Source organism: Hipposideros armiger, unplaced genomic scaffold, assembly GCF_001890085.2.
Source record: "Hipposideros armiger isolate ML-2016 unplaced genomic scaffold, ASM189008v1 scaffold_395, whole genome shotgun sequence".
NCBI classification, from domain to species: domain Eukaryota; kingdom Metazoa; phylum Chordata; class Mammalia; order Chiroptera; family Hipposideridae; genus Hipposideros; species Hipposideros armiger.
The window spans coordinates 740508-757483 of NW_017731745.1; the positions used below are offsets into that span (position 1 = coordinate 740508).

The window sequence follows — 16976 nt, forward strand, 5'->3', positions numbered from 1 at the left end:
TCTGACGGCGCAAGGTCAGGCGAGTATGGTGGGTATGGCAACATATCCCAGCCAAGCTCCAATAATTTTTGATGGGTGATCAAACTTGTGTGTGGTCTCACATTGTCGCGATGGAGCACAACTCCTTTACAATTAACAAGCTCTGGATGTTTCTGGATGATGGATTCGTTCAAACTGTCCAATTGCCGACAGTACACATTCAAATTGATTGTTTGGTTCCTTGGTAGGAGCTCGAAAAACACGACACCTTTAAAATCCCACCACACTGAGAACATAACCTTCCTCTGATGAATGTCTGCTTTCGATGTTGTTTGAGGCGAATCGTCACATCGGGACCAAGACCAGTTGCACACCACATTGTTGTAAACAATCCACTTCTCATCACCAGTTATCACTCACTTCAAAAAAGGATCGTTTTCCTCACATTGAATGAGCATATTGCAGATGTTTATACGCGCCGTCAAATGAACCTCTTTGAGTTCATAGGGACCCAAATATCGCGCTTGCTTACGTATCCCAGCTTCTTCAGGTGGTCGTGAACGCTTGAATGATGGATGTTCAGTGATTCTCCAATCTCTCGTGTCGTGTAACGTGGGTTTGACTCAATCAATGCCTTTATTTTGTCGTCATCAACCTCGGTGGGCCTCCCTGACCGAGGAGCGTCATTGAGATCAAAATCACCAGCACGGAATTTCGTGAACCATCGTTGGCACTGATGTTCTTGTAGAGCATTGTCACTGTAAACTTTATGCAACTTTTCACAAGCTTGATGCGCGTTCTTCCCTTTATGGAAATAAAACAGTAAAATATGGCAAAAATGCAGTTTGGTCTTCCATCTTCAGGTTGTTATAAAATCTCCAGAACTCAACCAAATCACTCAATTTTTTTTAGAATGAAGCTAGAACTGTCAGCTGTCAAATGACATAGCAATAACATAGATGCGAATGACTCTAGTGCTTCCAAAAATGAACTCGTGCCATCTGTCGCAAACATGCGTCATGACTTTTCCAACAACCCAATACATTGTCATCCATCTCCTACCCTCGCTCTTTTTTTTTTAAGTCCCCTTTTCATTTTGCTGCTTCTCATCTATTTAGACAAAGAAAAGACTCCAGCTTCTTAAAAGCAGTCATTCAAGGGTTATCAGATTCTCAGCAAGGTCTTAGGTTTTTCTTTATAATCTTTTTCATGATTATGTTTGCTTATTAGATTTTTTAAATTACATCTATAGATTTAAGCTGTGGCCTAGATAGTTACCAACTAGGTTATCTCTGAAATACAAAGGCACTCCTGTACCCTTCGGTCCTCAGAACAAAAACTTCTGCTATTACTAAGTGATGATAATGTAATCACAATACCTGGGGACCCTATTTACTATATTGTCTTCCTAGGGATTTAAGGTTATCAAACCTTATCCTTGTTTCCTTGGACATATGGAGAAGAGGTAGATACTGACCAACAGTTTCATATCTGGCAAAAACAACTAGAAGATATTTAATCTTAGAATTACAAATAACATCAAGTATATTATAAACTATTCATTTTGGTAATCTGGCTTCAATTAAGCAAGAAAGATTTACTTTCGAATACTGCCTTTTGTCATTTAAGATGCACATTTTCTTGCATTTTAACATCTCTGGAATCAGAATGCATCTTACAATTAATGGTGTCCTAAGTTACTGTTGGCCCGATGGCAAGTCATGGTGTAGCTTCTATGTGAGCTTGATTGTTAATCCTGGAGACATGACTGAACTGCAAACCATTCACTGTTTTAGTCCATAAACCGTTGAACATTAAGATATTTAAGGAACTTTAAGGTAAGGAGTTTCATTGCTGTCCAAAATCTCTTCTATAGGTACTTTCTGTTAAGATTAAAATAGGACTGCTGTCAAAGCTTACAGAATGAGCATCTGAAGCTTAAAAGAAAATCCCAGAGACTATAGAATGTTTCCCTTTTAAGAAATGCTACATTACCAAGGCACTTGATAACATAAAAGACAATATTGCATGGAGAAACTTGGACATCTATGACTCTACGTACACAAGAGAGTCACAAGAGTGGAATGCTGAGGAAATTTTAGGAATATCTTAACCAGCTTACACTGCTTATGTTTTCCTTTCTATGTATGCATGATACATGATTTTAAAGCTTTCTAAATAAGTCTAAAAGAGGTCTTTTAATATTTAAGTGGTTTGAGAACCACTGCTCTAGGTAGAGTTTCGGAAAAGGGAAAAATGTTGGTGCTGTTATATATGAGGGAAGGGCATAAGTGATTTAGAGAGTAAGAAAACACAGATCCCTTAAGTTCAGCTTAATTATATCTGCTAACAGTGTGTTTAAGAGAAATGAAGTTTACTCTGTTGTGTTTCAGCCAGTAATACAGGCAAACTAATGGAATAGTCCGAGAGCTTCATGTCCTTCACTTTTGAGTGATATTTGATCTTTGTCTTTTCAGCACGATGTATCCCAGACTTTACTCAAGGCAACACTGGACAGTGTTGTGGAAGAATGTGTCAGCTTTGTGGGAGTGGATATTAACATCTGCTCAGAAGTTTTGTTAAGGTGAGACGAGAAGTCTGTAGTTGACTGTCTGTCCCGTTCAAATTCAGTTAGAACAAGGAGACACGTGTGTAAAGTTGTCAAGTATAGAAAATCTATGAGTTCAGACATTGTTTTAGGTAATCAGTCAGAAGGGAAGACATCATTTAAGAAAAGAATTGTAGCAATTCACATTATCATGTTTAACACTGCAAATCCAAAGTGAAGAGCATATGGTTACCATTGAGTGCATTAGTGTCACTAATAGAATTTAAATAAGGTTAACGTAGAAAAGAGCTGTTTCCCACCCCATGAGAGTAGATATTTTTCACCAGTTTAGCCTCTAGTATACATCTGTCAAAGTTGGCAGTAACCAAAAGATAGAATCTGAGGGTTTCAGGTATGGTTACCATACTTTTACCTTGATTCTGCAAGTCACAGATCAAAATCGCCATCGTACTATAATCACATCTTACATACTCTGTCTTTTTTTTGTGGGGTTATGCAAGAGTTGCTGTTTTGTTCATAGTCATGCATTTATTACACAAGTCTGCTGATACAGCATGAAATTCCGGACCTCTGGAAAAGACCTGAACCTTTTTCCTTTAAAACTGGTATAGCAAAAAATGTCCCTCACATTTTAAGGTGTTGTTTTTCTACCTTAGCTACAAACATTTCATAATTCCATATATGGAATTCTATAGTAGAGTTAAGGTTCTATTAAATAGTTATCTTTTAATTAACACTAAGCAAACTATGTACTGATACAGTTTTTCTATTTTTATACTAACCATGACATTCATAGATAGGTACCTTTCTATAGTTCAAGTCTTTACATTAATGAAAACAGGCCGATAAAAAAACAATAGGGGGCCGGCCGAGTGACTCAGTTGGTTAAGAGCTCACTCAAGGGTTTGAGCTCTGAGCAACGGCGGTTCGAGTCCCAGCCCGGGCTGAGCAGCCGCTGAGCTGCCAACAGGTAGCAGGATGGCTCAGCTTAAAAAAAAAAAAATGGGGAATGCAAGTGTAGCTATTGTTAATTTCTAGCTTACCTTGTAAGCTAAACAGGAAGCGGCAGAATTATTACTTGATTGAGAAATATAAAGGGCTGGCCGAGTGGCTCAGTTAGTTAATAGCTTGCTCAAGAGTGCGAGCTCTGAGCATCAGGGTTGCCGGTTCGATAACTGGCCTGAGCTGAGCTGCCGCAACTGCCAACAGGTGGCAGGATGGCTCAGCTAAAAAAAAAGTGTGAATAGTGTAGAAATATATGGAGAACAGTTCTCTTTCTTGCACCAGTGTTAACCAATTTACCATCATCTTTATGGTTTTATTGGTTTTGTCATTGTTTTGCATTCCGTTGTCTTTCCTCTTGGACAACTCGTTTTTCCCTTTGTCTTTTTTATTTAACCCCCTGTTTTTAATTAACTTAGAGACATATGACAATATGTAATTGTAATTTTTTATAATGCAAATGTTTTATGTCATTGCCTTTTCATATGAGATCTTTCAGTACTCAGAACTATTGTATCTGCCACATTTCTCATATTGTTTATTTTTTGTAGGCACATTGCGGGACTCAATGCCACCCGAGCCAAAAATATAATTGAATGGCGAGAGGAAAACGGGCCCTTCATTAACCGAGAACAGCTGAAAAAAGTAAAAGGACTGGGTCCAAAGTCTTTCCAGCAGTGTGCTGGTTTCATCAGAATCAATCAGGATTACATTCGAACATTTTGCAGGTGACTATTAAAGTGTACATGTAATATATCTGTTATCAACCTCCTCTCTTACTGATAGCCATCCTTCTCTCACTGGCATAAATCCTAGGTGCCTGTTTTCATTCCTTCATTCAGTACATGTTGACTGCCTATTCTTTGTTCAGCAGTGGGAATACAGCAGAGAATAAAGCAACAAATTTCCTGTTCTCATGGAGTTAAATTTTAATGTGTGAGACAGACAATAAATTAGTAAAATAAACAGTTTCAGATGTAATAAGTGTTACAAAAATTAAAACAGCGATGTGACACTGTCTTGGGGAGCAGTATAACTGCTTTATATGAGTTATTCATTGAAAAGTTATTTGAGCCGAATTTTGAATGAAATTAAGGAGCCAGCCACACAGGGATCGGAAGGAAAGCTTTCCAGGCAGAGCAAACAGTACCTGCACAAGGTCCTACGGCAGGACCAACTTTGGTGTAGTCAAGAAACGAACCTGAGGCGAGTGTGGTTGGAGCATCACAAGTGGGAAGGACCTGTACAAGGCGAGGGGACAAGAAGGACTTCACAGTGGCCACTTCATAGTGACAGCTGTTCCCTGAGTGTAGCTGGGCTTCCCCACTCCCTCCTCCCTGAAAACTGACCAAAGCATTATTATCAGTTGTGTAGATTAAGAGTTAAATTTTTGCTTTCTAATCCTGGTAGCACAAAAACAAAGAAATTAGGTAAACTTCTTAGCATTTGGTAATCATGCAAGAATAGCTTTTAAATATTCACTGCTTTGGGACTACCTGGATCCTTCATAAGTATTTTTTTTCTTTGATAAAATTATAATAAAGGTATTGTAGACAAATAATCTTTATTCTGGAAAAGACTAATTAAGGGAAAACCACCCCCCTGGATAGTAGAATATATTATAAAGCTATAATAATTAAACAGTTTGCTTTTGATGTAGAAATGGAACAGAATAAAGTCTGAAATCCACCAACACATAGACGGAACTTAGTTTATGATAAAGGTGATGTTTCAAATAGTGGGAAATGTTGATTAATCATCCAATAAGTAGTATTATGACAACTGAAAGGAATTTGGTGTGTGTGGAGGAAGCTATAGTTCTACCTCATACCTTATATCCAAATAAATTCCAGGTGGATTATAGACTTAAATGGAAAAAGCGAAACTGTAAAAGTACTAGAAGAAAACATGGGTAGTTTGCAGAACATTGGAGTGGTGGAAGTTCTTTCTAAGTGGACCACAAAACCCAGAAGCCAGAATGAAAAAAAGAAATTGAGGATAAAATAATCCCATGTTTTTTAGTTTATGTTTTTTGAACAGTTGGTTAGAAAATTCAAACAGTATAAAAAAAGAATAAAATGAAAAGTATAGGGTACCTCAACCCCTCACTTCAAAATAGTTTCTTATATATTATTGTCCCCTAAAAATAAACTTATATCAGCCTGTATGTATGTGTTTATTATTTTAAAATGCATACCAAAGGGCTCATGCTATGTAACTATTTGAAATTTGCTTTGTTTGTTTTAATAATATATCTTGGACCTCTTTCCAAATATTACATGTAGATTTATGTCATTCTTTATAATGTCTACATAGTTATTAATTTATGGTTGCATCATAATTTAATCAATGCCTGTTGAACATTTGGTTTGTTTTAATGCCTTATATTTTATCAACTGATAATGAAGTACTTGAAGATTCATGATTGTTATATCATTTTGATAGATCATACCTTTATTCAGAATGGACTGTTTCTATCTCGTTGAATGTTTTTTGCTTTGAAATCTATTTTGTTTGCTAGCAATGTTTTTATATGTGCCTTTTCAGAATATGCTTGGTATTTTTTTGTTTTCAAACTTTCAGTGGCATTTAATTTTTATATGACTTGTAAACAAGTAGGTTTCATGGTTTTACTCAATCTTACATTAATACATTTACATTTATTGTATTTATTGATATGTTTGGAATTAATGTTCCATTTTATCATATATTTTCTCTTCATCATGCTTCTAATTCTTTTCCCTCATGCTGTTTGTTGAATTTATCAGTTAACAAGTTTTCTCCTTGTTTCTGTCCTGTTTTCCTACCTCATCTTTATCTCCCCTTAGTGATTTCATGTTGTATATCTTTTATTCTTCTGATGATTATCTTTAAATTTGATTTGGACTGACCTCTGGTGTCGCTGTCATCCTAGAGAAGACCAGAACCTTAGGTGTCTTCCCATCCTTGCTCCCTTCAACTCTACAATGAGATGACCTGGGACTTTAGTTTCAGACTGTCCTTTTTATATATTTTTTTACATTAGTCATGAAGAATTATTTAACTTAGCTTTTTATGGTTTCTGTACTTACACTTGTTTCTTATAGCCCACATTATCATTTTTCTTGAATTCATTGTTTTTGCTGGAGTATATACTTAAGAAATTCCTTTCAGAGAGGGGATACTATATGGGTTATACTTTATTCCTTACATGTCTGAAGTGGTATTAATTTGTCCTTATATTTGAATGCTAGTTTGACTAGATATGTGATTCTAGATCCAAAATCATTTTCTCTCAGAACTTTTAAGATATTGTTCTACAGTGTTTTGACATCTGTTTCTCATAGAGAAATATGATGCCAGCCTGATTCTAATTCCTTTTGAAGGAATCAGTTTTATTTTTCTGTCTTAATTATAAAACCATATTCTAAACTTTCCTCATAATATGTCAGATATGAGTCTTTTTCATTTATCATGTTTTGTACTCAGTAGGTTCTTTTGAGAACTTGTATTTTTCTTTGGCTCTGGGAAATCATTCTGTTCTCCTTTTCCTTATTTAATTATTTCCCTCCATTTTTCTCTATCCTCTTCTAGAATGCCAATTATACAGGCTGAATCAGTTAAGAATGTTTTTGGCTTTAAGTGACAGAAAACCATAAAAGTGTTTAAACAAATAAGTCATAATTTTTATGAAGTGAATGGCCAGAACTGGGTTGCTATTTGCATATGGCACACAAATGAGCACATTTTTAATTAAAGATTCTTTTCTTTCTTTCCTGCCCAACTTCACCTTTCTCCCCCCCCCCGCCTTGTTTTAAATGGCTGCTGCAGTCAGCACGCTGAATCTGCAGGCCCAATTCAGGGCGTTGCTCCAGCAGGTGTTGAGGTCACAAAAGAGAAGCGGGGCAAGAAGAAGAGCAAAACCGCAGAGAATGCTGTTCTGAAGCCAAATCCTTTGGACCAAACTTGTATTCACCCGGAATCTTATGACATAGCGAAGAGGTAAGTCTGAGGCCCATGTGAGAGGTCTCCATGCTCAGAGTTCTCTACAGCAAATGGCCTTTGTTTTGGCATAATGGAGACTTTAAAAATATGACCATGTTTAGCATGACAACATTTTTCAGAAGTTCCGCATTGCTGAGTTATGTGGCACATTATTTGATTTCAGTGAGGAATGAAACCATTATTCCTGGAGCAGTGTCAAGCCAATAAACCCTGGTACTAATGGTGAAGTGTGTGTAATGGAAATTGCGTGGCACTCTCCTCTGTTTGTTTTGGAAATTAACAAGACACAAATGACTAGCACCTGGCTTAAAGCTCCTGCTTATCTAAAGATAAAGCCCTTTTGAAAGTAAACAGCCAACTCTCAGATTTCTTAAGAAGTATTTCCCTGCTTGATTATTACAGACTAAGAAATGAGCATACATTAATGTAGAATGATATGGGGGGAGGTTTTTGAGGACAAGGAAAAGTTTAAGGCATTAAAAGAAAAAAACTTTTTAATACCACATTTGATTAGTTCAAAATTTTTAATTAGTTCAAAAACAGTGACTGCTACATAAATAGTTTAAGGCTTTCGGTGAGCTAAGTGATACTGGGCTTAAAAATAGTGAATATTTTAACTTTCATTTACAATGAGATTTTAAACTTGTTTTGAAATCACTGATATTCGATTATTTTGATAAATTAATTGGTTTCCTTCTAAAAGTGTTTAAAATTATAGATTATATAACACATTATAGAGAACTTAGAAAATAAAAAGAAAGATGTAAGAAATATTGTCAACATTAAAACTGACACCTGTTTTTCTTCCAACATTTTATTACAACTTTTAAGCATACAGAAAAGTTAAAAATGTTTACAGTGAATTTCTATCTACCCACACCTAGGTTTTACTATTAATGTTTTACCATGCCTGTTTATCTGCTTGCCTATCCATCTGTTTTTCCATCAGTCCATCTTATATTTTTATGTATTTTAAAGAAAGTTGCAGGCATCAATATACTTTCAACTAATTCTTCAGCATGCATATTATTAACTAGAGTTTTTAAATTCTTAGCAATTTATTTTTCTTTTGAAGTAAAATTCACTATAATTAAATTGTAAGTGTACATTAGCTGAGATTCGGCAAATAAATACCCATATGTGTAACCCAAACCACTATCAAGATTAGAAACGCCATCATCCTCAAAACGTTCCCTTGTACCCTCCCCAGACGATCTCTGCCCCAGCCTCCTGGAGCTAACCACATGTTCTGATTTTCTCTACCAAAGATAAGTTTGCCTCATCTAGAACTTCATATAAATGATACCATAGAATTGTACGTTTTGGTGTAAGTCTTCTTTCAGTATAATCTTTATAGAGATTTTTATTCATGTCTTAACTATAAGTAGGTTGTTCTTTTTATTGCTGAGTAATATTCCGTTGCATGAATATGCCACAGTTTATTCTCCTTATTGAAAGAAACTTTCCTAGTTCCACTTTTTGGCTATCATGAGTAAAGCTGCTAACATTCTTGTATATTTTTGTTGTTGTCATTGACATTTGTTTCCATTTATCTTGGAAAAATAATTAGGAGAGGATTTGCTGGGTCATAAGGTAGGCGAATGTTTACTTTTCTTAAAAACTTGTAGACTTTACTCCCATGTTGCACCATTTTACACTTCCACCAGTAATACATAAGAGTTCTGGTTACTTCATGTCTTTGTCATCATTTGATGGTAGTCTTTTTAATTTGAGCCATTCTAGTGTGTGTGTCGTCATATTTCTTTGTGGTTGTCATTTGTATTTCCCTGGTGACATGAGTACTTTCTCATGTGCTTATTAGCCATTTGAATATCTTCTTTTGTGAACCATCTCATCTGTTCATATCATTTAGCCATTTTCTAATTGACTTGTTTCTTTTAATGTATCTTGAATACTAGTCCTTTGTCAAATACATGTTTCACAAATATTTTGTCCCAATTTGTGGCTCTATTTTCTTATTGGTGTCTTTCGATGAGCAGAAATTTTTAATTTTGATGATATCTAATTTATCAGTTTTTTTCTTTTATATTTTTTGCTTTCCAAGTCCTGTGTAAGAAACCTTTGCTATCTCAAGTCACAGATATATTCAGTCTTTTCTTCTAAAAGCTTAATTAATGGTTTTAGCTTTTACATTTAGGTCTGTGATACCTTAGAAATTACATTTTGTGTATGTGATTTGAAGCAGGGGTCAAGGTTCGTTTTCTTTCTCCATTATGAACATTTAGTTGTTCCAGCACCATGTTTGAAAAACAACAACACACTATGCCTTTACCTACTGCTTTAATGTCTTTGTTGAAAATCAAATGATTTTATTAGTGTGGGTCTATTCCTCACTCACTATTCTGTTTCTGATCTGTTTATCAATACCACACTATCTTGATTACTGTAGCTTTATGATAAGTTTTGAAATCAGGTAGTGTAGGACCTCCAATTTTGTTATTTTTAAATATTGCTCTGAATATTATAGATGATTTGCATTTTCCTATAAATTTTAGAATGAGCTTGTCAATTTCCATTAAAAAACATGGTGGGGTTGTGATTGGGATTACATTGAGTCTGTCAGTGAATTTAGGTACAGCTGTTGTCCTCATAGCTAAATTTATTGAATCTTGATCATGAGTTTATTATGTCTTAACATTTACGAATATACAGGTCTTCTTTCATTTCTCTCCACAATGTCTTTTAGTTTCCAGTGTGCAGGTCTTACATGTAATTTATTAAATGTATTTTGTGTTTTTAAACACTAACGTAAATAGAATTTTTAAAATTTGTTGCTTGTATATAAAAATACAATTTATCATTATAGTAACTTTGTGTTCTTGCTAAATTAACTTACTAGTTAGCTTTGTTTGGTAGGTGTGTATAGATTCTCTTAAGTTTTACTATATAAACAATTATGTTATTAGCAAAGAGATAAAAAGCTTTACTTCTTTTTGTTGCTGTTGTTGTTGATCTAAATGCCTCTTAGTTCCTTTTCAGTGCCTTTTGCAATGGCCAGGACCTTCAGTACTGTGTTGAATAGGAGTGGTGAGAGCAGACAACCTTGTCCTGTTCTCAGTCTCTTAGTACATGCTTCTCATATTTTTAATATTTAAAAAAAAAATGTGGTCCCCGGTTGTCGTAATTGTATTTTTACTATTTGTTATTTGAGAAGATGCATATATGCACATGGATTTATAGAATTCTTGCAACTACTGGATGGCTTCCCAGGTGCTAAATTAGCATTTTGTTATATGCAAACCAGTGGGGTTTTTTTAATGTACATTTTTGTTTCTATGATGTAGCTTTAATATGGTTTGTAAGTCTTTCAATTTGCTTTCTAATACAGCACAATTTTTTGTTTCTGCATATCCCTCTTTTTAAAAGGCTAAATAATATTCCATCACGTAGTCAAACTGTAATTTAGTAAGAGTAGTCTAATAGAGATCCTTATGATGGATTCCTAGAAGTGAAATTACTCTGCCAAAGGATTTGAAAGTTTATGCGACTCTTGATACGCATTGCCAAGTAACATACTGATTTATAATGCCACCAGCAATGTTCAAGCCTGAGAAATCTTGAATTTCTCCTGTCAGACAGGACTTTCCTGCCAATTTTCAAATGAGCCAGTTTCTGCATGTGGAGCATAACAGAGCTACCAGTGACTTCACCCATCTCTGTGCTTCTTTTGGGAGTAGCCTTGTCCCTCAGGAGCAGGGCACTTGTGGACTGGTTGAGAAGTGAGAAGTTTCTTCTACATGAAGTTCAACTCCCGACCTTTAAAATCTGGAGACAAAACTGGTAATTTGTCTAATTAAGCTTACCATCTCTATTATTCACTTTGGCTCTGTGATCATTATTTCTGGCTTTCATGTATACTTAGTGTAGACATCACTCAGCATAGGTAGGTCATACTTTCATATAGTGTTACATAAGTGTCTTCCTAGGACAGAAAAGGCCATTAAGGAAATGATTAGGTCATCACTGGGTTGACTTCAGTTTTATAAAAGTAAGTTCCATTTCAGCAAATTTTATTTTTTTTATAGCAATATCTTGCAATTTTCTTTTTTATTTTTTTATTGTGAAATAAACATGTTTTTAATTAGTTTCAGCTGTACAACACTGTGCAATAGTTATACTTTTTACCAATGTGACAACCCCCCTCCCCCAATCCGTCACCCCACTCCCTCCCATATCATACATATCTATTACAATTCCCTTTAATCCACTCCCACACTATACTCCATGTCCCGTGACTATATATATATTTAATTATAGTTGACATACAATATTGTACAACACCAGCTTCAGGTGTGCAGTGCAGTGATCAAGCCTCTACCCCATCCATGAAGTGGTCTCCCTAACAAGACATGTGACCATCTGACACCCTACAAAATATTTACATCATTTTTAATTATATTCCCTGAACTGTCTTTCATATACTTGTGGCAATATTGTAGTTACCTATTTATGTGTCTAATCTCTTACCCTTCTCCCTCATCCCCACCCCCTCCCAACTAGCAACCATCAGTTTTTCCTCTATATCTCTAAGACTATTTCTGTTTATTTTGCTCATTCATTCAGTTTTTTAGATTCCACATATAAGTGAGATGATATGGTGTTTGTCTTTCTCCGACTGACTTATTTCACTTTACGTAACAGTCTCTAGGTCCACCCATATCGTTGCAAGTGGTACGATTTTATTCTCTTTATAGTGGAATAATACTTCATTGTATAAAAGTACCACAGTCTCTTAATCCAGTCATCTACCGATGGGCATTTCGGTTGTTTCCAAGTCTTGGCTATTGTAAATAGCGCTGCAGTAAACATAGGGGCGCATATATTTTTATGAATTAGAGTCTTGGGTTTCTCTGGATAGATAACCAAGAGTGGAATTGCTGGGTCATAAGATAGTTCCATTTCCAGTTTTTTGAGATACCTCCATACTGATTTCCATAGTGGCTGCACCAATCTGCAGTCCACCAACAGTGCACCAGGGTTCCCTTTTCTCCACAACCTCGCCAGCACTTGTTGTTTGTTGATTTATTGATGATAGCCATTCTGACCGGAGTGAGGTGGTATTTCATTGTGGTTTTTATTTCCATTCCTCTAATGATTAGTGAGGTTGAACATTTTTTCATATTCCTGTTGGCCATCTGTATGTCCCCTTTAGAGAAATGCCTCTTCATATCCTCTGCCCATTTTTTAATTGGGTTGTTTGTTTTTTTGGTGTTGAGTTGCATGAGCGTTTTATATATTTTGGATATTAACCGCTTATCAGATATCTCGTTGACAAATATCTTCTCCCATTCAGTAGGCTGCCTTTTTGTTTTATTGATTTCCTTTGCTGTGAAAAAACTTTTAAGTTTGATGTAATCCCGTATGTTTATTTTTTCTTTTATTTCTCTTGCCTGAGGGGATATATCAGTAAAAATATTACTGAAGGTAATGTCTGCAAATTTACTCCCTGTGTTTTCTTCTAGGAGTTTTATGGATTCAGATCTTACATTTAAGTCTTTAATCCATTTTGAATTTGTTCTCGTATATGGTGTAAGTAGGTGGTCCATTTTCATTTTTTTGCATGTGTCAGTCGAATTTTCCCAGCACCATTTAGTAAATAGACTATCTTTACTCCAATGTAAATTCTTGCTTCCATTGTCATAGATTAAATGACCATATATGGATGTTTTTTTTCTGGGCTCTCTATTCTGTTCCATTGGTTTATCTGTCTGTTTTTATGCCAGTACAATACTGTTTTGATTGCTGTAGCCTTGTAGTATGATTTGATTTCGGGTAGCATGATACCTCCCACTTTGTTCTTATTTCTCAAGATTGCCATGGCTATTCGGGGTCTCTTATGGTTCCATATAAATTTTAGGATTATATGTTCTATTTCTGAGAGGAATGTCCTTGGTAGTTTGATAGGAATTGCATTGAATCTATATATTGCCTTAGTTAGTATTGACATTTTAACTATATTAATTCTTCCTATGCATGAACATGGTATGTGGTATGTATTTCCATTTATTTATATCTTCTTTGATTTCTCTCTTCAGTGTCTTATAATTTTCTGAATACAGGTCTTTACTTCTTTGGTTAAACTTATTCCTAGATATTTTATTGTTTTTAAAGCAATTGTAAAAGGGATTGATTTCCTGATTTCTTCTTCTGATAGTTTATTATTGGTGTATACAAATGCAACTGATTTCTGAATATTAATTTTGTATCCTGCTACCTTACTAAATTCTTTTATCAGTTCTAACAGTTTTTTGGTGGAGTCTTTAGGATTCACTATATATAGAATCATGTCATCTGCATATAATGACAGTTTTAATTCCTCCTTTCCAATTTGGATGCCTTTTATTTCATTTTCTTGTCTGATTGCTGTGGCTAGAACTTCCAGAACTATGTTGGAAAGAAATGGTGAAATTGGGCAGCTTTGTCTTGTTCCTGATCTTAAGGGGAAAGCTTTTAGCCTTTCCCCATTGAGTATGATGTTTGCTGTGGGCTTATCATATATGGCCTTTATTATGTTGAGATATGATCCCACAATTCCCACTTTGCTAAGAGTTTTTATCATAAATGGCTGCTGTATTTTGTCAAATGTTTTTTCTGCATCTATTGTTCATGATTTTTATTTTTCATTTTGTTAATGTGATGTATTACGTTAATTGATTTGTGGATATTGAACCAACCTTGCATACCAGGAATGAATCCCACTTGATCGTGGTGTCTGATCTTTTTAATGTAATGCTGAATTCAGTTGGCTAGTATTTGGTTGAGGATTTTTGCATCTATGTTCATTAGGGATATCGGCCTGTAGTTTTCTTTTTTTGTAATATCTTTGTCTGATTTTGAGATCAGAGTAATAATAGTGGCCTCATAAAATGTGCTTGGGTGCCTTCCCTTCTGTATTTTTTTGAATAGTTTGAGAAGAATAGGTATTAATTCTTTTTTGAATGTTGTGTAAAATTCACCTGTGAAGCCATCTGGTCCAGGACTTTTGTTTGTTGGAAGCTTGTTGATTACTGATTCAATTTCAATTTCTTTGGTAGTAATCAGTCTGTTCAGAGTTTCTGTTTCTTCTTGGTTCAGACTTGGTAGATTGTATGCTTCTAGAAATTTATCCATTTCTTCCAGATTGTCGAATTTGTTGGCATATAGTTGCTCGTAGTAGTTTCTTAAAATTTTCTGTATTTCTGTGGTATCTGTTGTCACTTCTCTTTCATTTCTGATTTTATTAATTTGGGTCCTCTCACTCTTTTTCTTGGTGAGTCTGGCTAAGGGCTTGTCGATTTTGTTTATCTTTTCAAGAAACCAGATCTTGGTTTCATTGATCTTTTGTATTGTTTTTTTGGTCTCTATTTCATTTATTTCTGCTCTGTTCTTTAGTATCTCCTTCCTTGTACTCCCTTTGGGCTTGTTTTGCTGTTCTTTTTCCAGTTTCCTTAGGTGTAAAGATAGTCTATTGATTTGAGATTGTTCTTGTTTCTTTAGATAGGCCTGCATTGCTATGAATTTCCCTCTTAGGACTTCTTTCGCTGCACCCCATATATTTTGGGTTGTTGTGTTTTCATTTTTGTTTGTCTTAAGGTAGCTTTTAATTTCTTCCTTGATCTCATTTTTGACCCACTTGCTATTTAGTAGCATGTTATTCAGCCTCCATGTATTTGTGAGCTTTCCAGATTTCTTCTTTTAATTGATTTCTAGTTTCATAGCCTTGTGGTCACAGAAGACGCTTGATATGATTTCAGTCTTCTTAAATTTATTGAGACTTGTTTTGTGGCCTAACGTGGTCTATCTTGGAAAACATTCCATGTGCACTTGAAAATAATGTATATTCTGTAACTTTGGGGTGAAATGCTCTAAAAATACCGATTAAATCCAGCTAGTCTAAAGTGTCATTTAAGGCCACTGTTTCCATGTTGATTTTCTGTCTGGAGGATCTGTCCATTGGTGACAATGGAATGTTGAAGTCCCCTACTATGATAGTGTTACTGTTAATCTCTGTATTTATGTCTGTCAAAATCTTTTTTATATATTTAGGAGCTCCTGTGTTGGGTGCATAGATGTTTACTAGGGTTATGCCCTCTTGTTGAATTGATCCCTTTATTATTATGTAATGCCCTTCTTTGTCTTCTATTGTAGTCTTCATTTTAAAGTCTATCTTGTCTGAAATAAGTATTGCTACTCCAGCTTTTTATTTTTCATTTCCATTTGCATGAAATATCTTATTCCATCCCTTTACTTTCAGCCTGTATGTGTCTTTTGATCTGAGATGAGTTCTTGTAAACAGCATATGCATGGGTCCTGTTTTCTTATCCACTTAGCCACTCCATGTCTTTTGATTGGAGCATTTAGCCCGTTCACATTTAAAGTGATTATTGATAGGTGTATATTTATTGCCATTTTGTTATTTGTATTTCTGGTCTTCCTGGGTTAGCTTGTTTTCCCCTTTTTTCTGTTTAAAAAAGCCCTTTTAACATTTCCTGCAATGCTGGCTTGGTGGTAATGAATTCCTTAAGCATATTCTTTTCTGAGAAGCTGTTTATCTCTCCTTCAGTTTTAAGTGATAGACATACTGGGTAGAGCAATCTTGGTTGTAGGTCTTTATTTTGCATCACTTTGAATATTTCCTGCCAGTCCCTTCTGGCCTGCAGAGTTTCTGTAGAAAAATCAGCTGTTAGTCTTTTCTTTTTCAGCAAAATAATTTTATTTCCTAACACCTGGTAAACATATACATCTAATATGTACTTATCTTGCATATTTATTCACAAATGACTTCCAAAAGCTGTTAGTCTTATAGGAGTTCCTTTGTATATAACCTGCTGTCCTTCTCTTGCTGCTTTTAGGATTCTGTCTTTGTCTTTCACCTTTGCCATTTTAACTATGATGTGTCTTGGTGTGGAGTTGTTTGGGTTCAGCTTGTTTGGAACTCTCTGCACTTCCTGGGCTTGTACGTCAATTTCCTTCACCAGGGTAGGGAAGTTTTCAGTCATTGTTTCTTCAAATATATTCTCGATCCCTTCTTCTCTTCTCCTTCTGGTATTCCTATGATGCAAATGTTGTGCTTGATGTTGTCCCACAGGTCTCTTAAACTATTTTCATTGTTTTTTATTCTTTTTTCTTTTTGTTGTTTCAACTGGGTGATTTCTGCTATTTTGTCTTCTAAATTGCTGATCCAATCCTCTGCTTCATCTAATCTGGTGATTCCTTCGGAGAGTGTGTTCTTCATTTCAGTTATTGTATTCTTTAGTTCTAACTGGTTGTTTTTTATGATTTCTCTATTTTTCTTTATGTCCTCACTAAGTTCCTTAAACATTCTTATCATCAGTGTTCTAAACTCTGTCTCTGAAAGGTTGGATACCTCTGTTTCATTTAGTTCCATTTCTAGAAGTTTCTTCTGATCTTTTGCTTGGGACATGTTTCTTTGTTTCTTCAT

At 35.2% G+C, this 16976-nt stretch overlaps 1 protein-coding gene across 2 annotated transcripts in view; it reads left to right on the forward strand.

Annotated features, from left to right (window-relative positions):
- Nucleotides 1-16976, forward strand: part of SRBD1 (S1 RNA binding domain 1) — a 216577-nt gene that overhangs the window by 178835 nt on the left and 20766 nt on the right. For both annotated transcript variants that reach the window (XM_019663551.1, XM_019663550.1), the window contains 3 exons: nt 2457-2563; nt 4102-4278; nt 7361-7531. In XM_019663551.1, the coding sequence (XP_019519096.1) occupies nt 2457-2563; nt 4102-4278; nt 7361-7531 (455 nt within the window). The remainder of the gene's footprint in view (nt 1-2456; nt 2564-4101; nt 4279-7360; nt 7532-16976) is intronic.